Here is a 10,522-nt window from a genome sequence, read left to right as displayed (position 1 = left end):
TTATAAACTAATTTTGTTCAGGGGAAATGATTCATCTATGTTTCTAGGTTTACAATTTAATAGGCATGGGCATGTGGATAGTACGACTCTTTTTTTTTTTTTTTGGTCTAATGTTGATCTTAATTTTTTATCTGATAGTACAACTCTTTGTCGAATTCTTTGTTTGGTGTCTTTGGAGAATCTGGGGTGCGCCCATGATCACTAGATCAGCTTTGTAGGTTTTGGGAAAAAGAGAGAGGCAAAATGGCAATGTGCTATGTATGACACTTTCAGGGGTATTTGGCTAGAATGCGATCTAACACACCTTTATTGATAGATTCTCAAGAGAAGTTATTGTTTGGGATAAAGTTAGGCGTTTAGCTTCTATATGATGTAGAGCATTTAGACTTTTTAGAGGACTTTCCCTCTCAAAGATGTTGAGAGATTGGAAAGCTACAATTCATTGATGTTGTGATTCTCTTTGTTTTCCTTTTGGCTTGAGAGGATCTCTTTTTTTCCAGTTCTTTGTTTTTGTTTCCTCTATACTTCAATGAAATTTTCTTTTCCTATAAAAAAAAATATAAGAACGACATTACATAGTTATTTTGAACACATTTTTTTTACCTGATTAGCATATGTCAAAATGGTGCCAAAATTTGATTTAGGAAGTGTGACATCAGCTGTCCAATAAGGAGATAAAGAAGAATTGGTTGCTGAGATTACTAGTTCTCAAATGGATTGGAGAGTTAGATATGGATCTTGTTTGTGTCACTTTGATACTGCTCCTTGTCATCAAATTTTCAGGTTCTTATTATAATACACATAAATTGTGGGTTCACTGTGGCATATTTTCAGCCATGAATGGAATGTTGTGAAGGTACATTATGCTTCTTGATTTTGTAATGACGCAACAGTCTAAGTCGGGCATGGATGCAATAACCAGGAAAGAATGATATGATAATATGCTCGACTTTGATGACCGAACAAAATTTAAATTTGGGAGAATATGATGGATATACTTAGCTTTTGTGACCCGCGGAAATTGAGATATGATATTCTTGATCCTCTTATTTGAGATGTGATGAAGAATGATATGCATGGTATCTGTCCCGAGATATTTGAAATGTGTTGTCTAACCTTACAAAGCTGAAATGGTTTTATATGCATGACTCATGGTCGGATGGGATAATATCATGCAATATACTTGACCCATGACCCGATGAATTAAAATCAGGCAACACACTTGACCCATGGCCCGATTAAGATTGGGCAATATACTTGACCCATGATCCGATGAGATAAAATTAGACAACATATTTGACCCATGGTGCAATCCGATGAGATAAGGCAATATACTTGACCCATGGTTTGATGAGATTAAGATCGGACAATATTCATAATTTTTATGTTCCAAAGAAATTGAAAGTGATGTATATTTGAATTGAAACTTTTGTGAAAAGATGATATACATGACCTATATGACCCAATATAAAGGATATTCGGTGTTGTACTCGAGTTTATGCTCAAGAAGTTTGAAATGTAAGTGAAAGGTAAATTTATTTTTTATAATATGAAAAAATTATTATATGATATACTTGATCCAATTAGTTGAAGTGGGATTTAGGGTGGAATTCATCGTTGTTATGATCTAAAAGATTGAAATGAATACTCCGTTCTTCAAAGTTGAAGTGTGATGATACAACTTATAATAATCGATCATATTTGTATCAATATAACAGTTAAAAACTTAAAATGTGGGTGAATGATTATACGTAACTCATGTTCCAAAAAGATTGAAATATGATGGTGTATTTGATTTGAATCGATTATGAAAAGATGATATACATGACCCATATACGAAATAAAGGAGATTTGGTGGCGTACTCGAATTTATGCTCAAGAAGTTTGAAATGTGAGTGAAAGGTAAAATTATCATTCATGATATGAAAATTATTTTAAGATATACCTGAACAAGTAAATCAAAATGGGATTTAAGATAGATTCATTGCTTTTAATAATCCTAAAAGATTGAAAATTGAAGTGTGATTATATAGCTTATATTATTCCTTAATGTATTAAGGACTTCCCGATTAATCAGGGGGAAAAATAGTAGAAAGGACTAAGAATCAGAATGACTATCTGAGTATAAACATACATCCAACTATATAATGTGTCTGCAAGGTGTAAAAGAAACCAGCATTTATTACAAGAATTTTTACCAGCTTGTCCAAAAGGTTTTGCACAAATGTAAAGTACAGGCCAATATAATATATGATGTCAAATCTGCACTTAGACTTCAGACTCGATAGAATCCTTCAAAGGGCAATCATATTTGTTTGAGCAGTTTAAAAAGGAGGTCCCAAAGTCCAGAGGCACGAGGTTCATCCACATCATCATTTGAAGTTTGTCACAAGTAGGATAATGGCATGGCTGTTTAGTCACATCTTTGAAGGTAGCGGGGCTTTAGTCTTAGATTGCATCACGCCATCTCCCTGATTAGATTGGTTCGCCCGAATGATCTCTTTGACCTTATAGAGGACCTTATGAACTTCGTCAAAATGAGGCCTCGTTGCATGTCTTGTGCTCTCAATCCATTCCTTAACTTTCTTGTGCGGGCCAAGAATACGTTCTCTATCCTTCTCATCTAAAAGCTGCAACGCATTGAGAAAGCCGTTCAGAATTTATTTACTATGAACTCATCAACTCCAAAAGGATAGCCTGATTTACTCCCCTCACCTCTAATTGCATAATTTCACAGACGAGGCTGAGGTCCGCTATAGACGGTTGCAAGTTGCCAAGTAAGTACCGACCATTCCCCTTAAGCCATATATTCTCTAATTTTAACAGTGATGATATCAAAATTTTCTCTGCTTCTGCAGCTGCTTTTGGGTTAAGTGGTAGGCCCAGTACTGGAGCTAGCACACTATGTAGAACAAATGGAGCTAGAAGAAGAAGAAGAGCAGGTTATCAAAAAGTGAGGAAGCTGGAAAACTTTTGCACACAATATAAAAATAGCATGTTAAATGCTCAAAGGAAATTGCTTGAAATTCATGCAAAACATAATATTATCATGAACATGCACGAGAAGGACGTAAATCAACCACAACAAGAATTGTAACAATTAGCAACAGGAAATCTCAAAGGAAAGAGGGCTCTTCTACAGTTTATACAACATATAAAGAAACCTGTTGCAGAATATTTGAATCTCCACTTCCCCCCTCATATTTAGAACTTGTACTCAGCATTGGGAAATTTGTCACTAGCCTGCCATTCAGTCTAGTTCAGTGTTCAGCAGTTTGGTTTAATGCAGTCATCTACAACTATTTACATTATCCAGAATGGGGCGTTTGAAACAATTTTCTTAAGTATAATCTTTATATTTTTACTTCATGGAAGTTTACTACAATTTTCTGAAGTATAAAGCTCCAGCCATCCAGTGTATAAAGCTATGAAAGGAAGTCAACATAAATATGAACTTATGAAATAGTATTAACTTTGATTTTAATTTGACATTCAGCATAACAAATGAAGCACCTGCCCCATGGCGCAAGTTCAGGTGATGCCAATCCAACACAGAGTGAATTCTAGCTCTCCTAGAAAGATCAGCTGGGTACCTGATCAAATTGTACAAAGAAGTATCAAAACCACACAAAATAAGGGGCAAATATATATATTATCTTAAAATATGAAGCATCGTTGATTTTCCAGTTAATTTAAGTGACGCAGATGTCACAACCAAGCACCTAACACTGTGGAGTCATAAGAAAATTATTGTGATTAAATAAGTGAAAAGGGGATAATACTAACCAATGATCAGCAATACCAGGAAAGGCAGAAGCGAGATAGATAAGAATTGCGTGACTGCCAAGAAGAAAAGAACACATATAATTGAAGTTCAAATTCATGGAAATGATTGACAAGAATGAAATTGAAATAAGAAGGAAGTACCTCTCGAATAGCTTGAACCTTCCATCAACAATAGCAGGGAGTTTCTTGAAAGGGTTGATAGCTGATAGAGACGGATTATGGGGGTTTCATTAAAGAGGTAGATAAGTGTCTTCGGAAGCATAGTAATTGTAACGATTACCTGCAAATTCGGGAGATAACTGCTGTCTTTTGGAGATTTCAACTTTAATCTCGTCGAATTCTATTCCATTAACTCTATTGAGAAATTAAGCATTAGCAGTAGCAGTAGCAGAATTCAAATTCCCGAAAAGAAATACAACGTTGAATTGAATTACTTGCAGAAGATAAGAACGGCACGAGATGGCTGGGACATGCGGTCCGCATACACCTTCACCTTCAACATTTTTTCCTTTTTGCTTTCTTTCTATCTACGCCTCAACACAATCCACAATCCACCGTGTCAGTGCACTCCCTAATAATCTAATCTCCATCCAGAATGGTCTTTTTTTTGGTGGGTAATCGAGCTGAAGCCCAAAAAAGAAAAACTATCTACAAGCGCATCAGCCCGCTCTATTTGCCTCTCTGCGAGTATGTTGAACTGAAGCTTCCAAGGTCTGTTTTTAATGTCTTACTCTTACCTCTTACGTACTTGGGGCTGCTGTTCTGCCATCTTATTATAACTCTCTTTTTTGTTGGTTCTTTTTTATTTTTCAGCCTTTCTTTTATTGGATCTTTTTTGTTGGATTCTTTTTTTTTTCTGTGATGAATCTTTTTGTTGGTTTCCTATTTTGATCTTTCGTCAAATATGAATAGTCTCTTTTCTTTTTATTAAACTATCTGAAAGCCCAACCTGTTGGGGCCATTAGCTGTAATACCATAAAATATTTATGTACGGCCAGTACTAAAAAAGGAATAGTAAATAAAGAATTTGGATCCTCTAAATTTTAAATTTTTATTTTAGAGGGTAAAGTGTGATTTTTCATCTTTGAATAGTTTTTTTCTCATATTTTCTCTTGGTCCCACCTATGAAATAAATAGTGAGAGATCACACTTTATTCTTTAAAGTAAAATTCAAAATTTAGAGGATCCAAATCCGTAAATAAATGGATAAAATTGCTTGAGTTGTGTGAAGAGCACGAGTTATAGATTTAAAGTGAATGAGACTCTAAGGCTATGTTTGCTTTTAAAAACAAGATAAGATAAGACATTGAGAATAAGACACAAAAGACAAAGACACAAAATTTTGTGTTATTGTATTCTATTTGGTGATAAATTAGAATAAAATATGAAAATTCAATTTATTCTCATTTTTTTCATCCAAAAAATTTAAGAAAAATATAATAATAAAAAATATAATTATAAAAAATTAACAAGAGTAATAAAAAAAATAAAAAATAAATTATATCTTTTGTTAGTGTCTTTATGTCTTTCCTGTTAGGATGGACACAAATTACCAAAGTTCTGAAAACCGAATCAAACCGGCCAGTACAACCGAGTTAACCAGAAACTGGTCACATGGCCAGTCCGATGGACCTCCAAAACCGTCATACAAAAAATCGGTAAAAAAATCGATCGAGCCGGTAGTTAACCGGTGAACTGGCTGAACCAGGTTTTTAAAGGCACCGGTTTTGAAATATGGATTCCAAAACAGCGTCATTTTGACGCAAAAAAAAATAAAAAAAAAACACCAAAACGAACCCAACCCGTAACCGAACCCCTTATCATGAGATTGAGACCTCAGTCCCCTTCCCCTCACTCACTAGCCACCACACTTCAACCCTAAATCCCTAATTTCACTTCCAAGTTCTAATCGACGTTGTCCCTCCAAGTCTACCACAATCCATACCGCATCTGAGCTGCTGTCACCGGGTAAAAGGAACTCCAACGGGCGGAAGGAAGTCGCCGTCGTGGATTAAAGCTCCTATCAGCGACGTCATTTGTCTGGTCGTCTGAACTCCAAAGCTCCCGTGGTCGGCATCGTCTGGTCGTCTAGTCGTCAGAAACTTCTCTCTCAACGTCGTTGATCCCTCTGTCTCTCGCACACGTGTCAAGCCTCTATCTTTGATCCCATCTCTGTCCGAGCTCACTTTCCTTCCTCCCTCACCGTCACTTCTCTTCCTCCCTCGCTGCCGTAAGCAAAGCTACTTCAATTTATGTTTTTTTATTTTACTGATTCTGAGTTGCTGAAATCTTATTTTGAGTTATTGATTTTTTTTGTTTTTGTTTATTTTTGAGTTGATGAAATATGAAATATGATGGTTGATAATGTTTTGTTAAATTTTCGAAAATAATTGTTATTCTAAGTTTTGAGTTTCCCTCAAATGCAAGCCATAGAAGCGAATTGTATATCTCTGTATCTATCTGTAGCAAGAAAGTAGGCTAGGCTTTACCCGCGGGCAAGCTAGCTAGCAGAAAGTGAGTCAAGCTGCTTTGGTCTACTCTGGGTGCACAATTATTATTGTAATATCCTTTTTGCTGATTTTCTGAAATAATTGTGTTTTGAGTTGGGATTGTTGATTGTTGCTGATGTGATTCTGAATTTAGTTTGGATGCTGAGTTTGGATTGTTTGCTTAATTTTCTGTTTTTGGATTCTTTGGCTTTGGATCCTAAGAAATTTTTGGATTCCGAGTCTTTGTTGAATACTTGATTGGTATTGAGAATATAAATGTAATAGAACAATATTTGGTTTAAGAAAGAGTGAAAGAAGAGCGGGTAAACTCTTGATTTAGTTAGTTATTTTATTTCAGGTCAATAGCTTTCTTATATATATATATATATATATATATATATATATATATATATATATATATATATATATATATATATATATATATATATATATATTGTAGACTTTGTATTTGGAATTGCGATTCAGGTTTTAGTTCAAAATAATGTGATCAATGTGTATTGATTCTCAATAATTACGTTCTCAATTTTAAGTTCTTGAATTCATTTTTTGTTTCTTATATCACAAGAATTCTTCTCTTGAAGTGTTTATCTTGATTGTCAAGTAATCGAGCTTGATTAGAGTTTAGAAGTGAATTAAAATTTTTTTATTATGAATTCTTAATGATAAAATATGAATAAATTATTATGTGAAATGTAAATTTTTAAATTTTATTAGTTTAGAAAATATTAAATTTGAATATTTGAAATTGTATATTGAATTTTTAATGATTTTATTATATATTTAATTAAACCAGTTTAACCACGGTTTAACTCCGGTTAGACCATTGAACCGTTAACCAGTCACTTGACCGGTTTAATGACCAATTCGATTCTCGCAACCTTGTAAAATACACTAATTCAGTGTCTCTGGATACAATGTCTCTGTCCATGTCTCATTTATCAAACACGATTTTGTGTCTCTATGTCCCTATCTCAGTGTCCCGTCCATGTAAACAAACGTAGCCTAACTGAAGTGGTGAAACCGTGAAACCACGGAGGGGACTGAGACAAGGGAATTTCCTGTCCCCATATTTATTCATTATAGATGTCAAAGATTTTACCATTTAATGAACAAGAAAGGGAAAAGAGAATTTCAGGGTTTAGAATTGCAGAAACAATTTTAGTATTGACTTATTTTTTGCAAATGATTATATTATTTTTGTAAAAGCAAAATAAGAGAAAGCCTATCAGATTATACAAGTCTTGAATGAATACACAAAAGTTTTAGGTCAAAAAATTAATATACAGAAGTCAGGTATCATTTTTGGATAGCAAATATCTATATGGTCTAAAGAGAATATAGAAGAGATACTATGTATGACATCTTGGGATAATAAAAAAAAGTATCTAGGACTTCCAACTAAGTGAGAATGATAGAAAAATGCTCCTATGTAGATAGAGGAGAAAGTGCAGAATAAACTAGAAGGGTAGAAGAAAAACTTGATGAATAAACTAGCCTCCCATTCAATCACAAGCCCGTTAAGGATGACATTAATTGAAGATTGCAAGCAATTAAGAAAGAGATCTTTTTAGAGGAGAAAATAATTATGAAAGCGATTTGATTCTCACTTTAGTTTTTTATTTTTCTTTGAAGTTTGAATTTGAATTTGATTTTCTAGAGTTAGTATATAAGGGAAGAGGGTTCTGACCTCTTCTCTTCTTCGGCAGTTTTGAGTTTTTGATAATTAAGGATTTCTTTGAATAACAGCAACTAATTCTCGTTGGTTAAGGTTAGGAGTTCTGTTAGTTCCATAGATTAATGCAATAATTTTTCTACCTTTAATTTATGCAATTGATTACTTCTTAAAAAAAGGTTTTCGTTTTTCATCTTCAAGGGTTTGAATATGTTGGGAAATAATTCTTCTCTGATTTGAATTCTCTTAACCTCTTAGAAAAGTTGACTAATTGAATTAAGTTTGAAAACCAATTCCCACAATTCTTAAGTTTTGAATCTATACTTGATAAGTGACATCGAATCAACTAAGCTAGATCCTTAGGAATTGTGTGGCTTTATGAATTAGAGAATGCACATAACTCTTTTCCTGATTAAGTGACTAAGGGATTAGCGTTTAATTAGGTTAAAGAGAAATTGAATCACCAAGGGATTGGAATTTGATTACTAATGATTTGCCATAAAAGTATCATTGCATGATTAAGGTGGAAAATGAAAAGTACTAATCCGGAAGTTCTACCATCTCTAAAATCTTAACTCTCTGAATCATATTAATTCTCAACACTCACTATTTACTTTTCTTTAATTGCTGTTATGTTTAAAACTTTTCGAAATCCTAATTTGATTGTTTGATTAGATTAATCAGTTGATTATTGCTTGCTTAATCTATTAATCCTCGTGGGATCGATACTTACTCACCGTGAGTTATTACTTGATACGACCCGGTGTACTTGTCGGTGTTTTGCGGTTTGTAAAATCCGCATCAAGTTTTTGGCGTCGTTGCTGGGGATAAATCGTGGTTAAAAAACTACCAATCAATTGATTACCTAGATTAGACCATTTTACTTTTTGTTATTTACTGTTTTCGTTCTATTCCCCCCGTGGGAATTCTCTTCACACTGTGAAGGGAGATCTAATTTGATTTTCTTGTTGTTTTTGTCTATGCAGAATAACAGGGATAAAGAACCTCTTTAATTTGATCATGAGATTGAAAGAACTCTTTGGTGACAAAAGAAGCAAGTTAGAAATCAAAGAGTTGAAGGAGAGATTGAAGAAGTGGTTGAAGAGGAATTTGAGCTAAATATGGCAGAAAATAACAACGCTAATGCTCTTCCATCTATGAGGACTCTTAGTTCTTTTACTACTCCTAATCCAGGGAGTTGTGGAAGTAGCATTGTGACACCTACTGTCAATGCCAACAATTTTGAGTTGAAGCCTCAGCTTATTACATTGGTTCAACAAAATTGTCAATTTAGTGGGAGTCTGCGAGAAGATCTGAATCTGTTCATCTCTAATTTCTTACAAATTTGTAACACTATCAAGACCAATGGCGTCACGGCTGAGGTTTACCAACTTTTGCTCTTTCCTTTGCTGTAAGAGACCGGGCTAAGCATTGGTTAGATAATCATCGCAAGGAGAGCATAGCCACATGGGAGGACTTGGTCACTAAGTTCCTAAACAAGTTCTTCCCACCTCAGAGTTTGACTAAGCTCAGAACCGATGTTCAGACCTTCAGACGGCATGAAGGAGAGTCCTTGTATGAGGCTTGAGATAGGTACAAAGAGATGCTCAGAAAGTGTCCTCTGGATATGTTTTGCTGACTGGGTCCAACTTCAGATATTTTATGATGGGATCATCCCTGCCTCACGGGTTTCATTGGATAACTCAGCTGGAGGCTCTTTGCATATGAAGAAGACCACTGATGAAGCACTGGAGTTGATTGAGATGGTAGCCAACAATCAATATCTTTATTCCTCTGAAAGATCAATGATGAAATAAGTTATGGAATTAGATGCATTGGATACTATTTTGGCTCAGAATAAAGTCATGTCCCAACAAATCAATGCAATTACTCAACACCTAGGAGGAATGCAAATATCAATAGTGAGTTATTAAGATAATTCTTATGGTGTAAGTAATGGATTTTCTTAAAGTGAAGGCATGGAATATGGGTAATCTTCTCTAGAGCAAGTGAATTACATGGGCAACCTTCAAGACCACCTCAGAATGACCCCTTCTCCAAAACTTACAATCTTGGATGGAGAAATAACTCAAATTTTGGGTGGAAAAATCAAAATAAGAGGCCTAATTAATTCAACAACAACAATCAACAAGAACACTTTAACCCTTAGCAAAACACTTTTAATACCCATTAGCAAAACCCAAATAACCATCTTGTGAACCATCCCTACCAACAACCATCTCATACACAATCCACTCAACAAGACTCTCAAAGGCTTTCTAATCTTGAATTAGCCTTGGAAAAGCTATCCCAAGCCATTGCCTCATTCATAGAGGACACAAAATCTAACCTCAAGAATCAAAGAACTTCAATGAGAAATTTGGAGATTCAAGTGGGTCAAATTGCTCAGAAATGAGCAAAACCCACTCAAATACTTCCCAGTGACACTGTCCCAAACCCCAAAGAAGAATGTCCATCAGTTTAAGAAGTGGAAGGGTGATGAAAAAGGAAGAAAATGAAGCTCATGTTGCCAAAAGTGGAGAAGAAGTCCCAG

General features: G+C 34.7%; 1 protein-coding gene across 1 annotated transcript; it reads right to left on the bottom strand.

The window, feature by feature from the left end:
• Positions 1-2,163: 2,163 nt before the first annotated feature.
• On the bottom strand, positions 2,164-4,528 carry LOC112732769 (glutathione S-transferase T1). Its single transcript, XM_025781548.3, has 7 exons — positions 4,221-4,528; positions 4,067-4,140; positions 3,928-3,988; positions 3,787-3,840; positions 3,514-3,593; positions 2,716-2,921; positions 2,164-2,630 (listed from the first exon to the last, which is right to left on the bottom strand). The coding sequence occupies exons 1-7, from the start codon at positions 4,286-4,288 to the stop codon at positions 2,418-2,420; spliced, it is 756 nt and encodes a 251-aa protein (XP_025637333.1). The 5' UTR covers positions 4,289-4,528; the 3' UTR covers positions 2,164-2,417.
• Between the last annotated feature and the right edge of the window lie 5,994 nt (positions 4,529-10,522).

This window comes from Arachis hypogaea, chromosome 13 (genome assembly GCF_003086295.3).
Source record: "Arachis hypogaea cultivar Tifrunner chromosome 13, arahy.Tifrunner.gnm2.J5K5, whole genome shotgun sequence".
Taxonomy (NCBI): Eukaryota; Viridiplantae; Streptophyta; class Magnoliopsida; order Fabales; family Fabaceae; genus Arachis; species Arachis hypogaea.
The sequence above is the reverse complement of the archived record's forward strand: the minus strand, read 5'-3'. Positions and strand labels throughout refer to the sequence as shown.

Excerpts from the sequence above, each read along its gene's own strand:
- LOC112732769 (XM_025781548.3), bottom strand. The coding sequence starts at position 4,288 with ATGTTGAAGGTGAAGGTGTATGCGGACCGCATGTCCCAGCCATCTCGT. Across the intron at positions 3,594-3,786 it reads CCTGGTATTGCTGATCATTG|GTACCCAGCTGATCTTTCTA; the intron begins GTTAGTATTATC and ends CAATTTGATCAG. Across the intron at positions 2,631-2,715 it reads GTGAAATTATGCAATTAGAG|CTTTTAGATGAGAAGGATAG; the intron begins GTGAGGGGAGTA and ends AATGCGTTGCAG.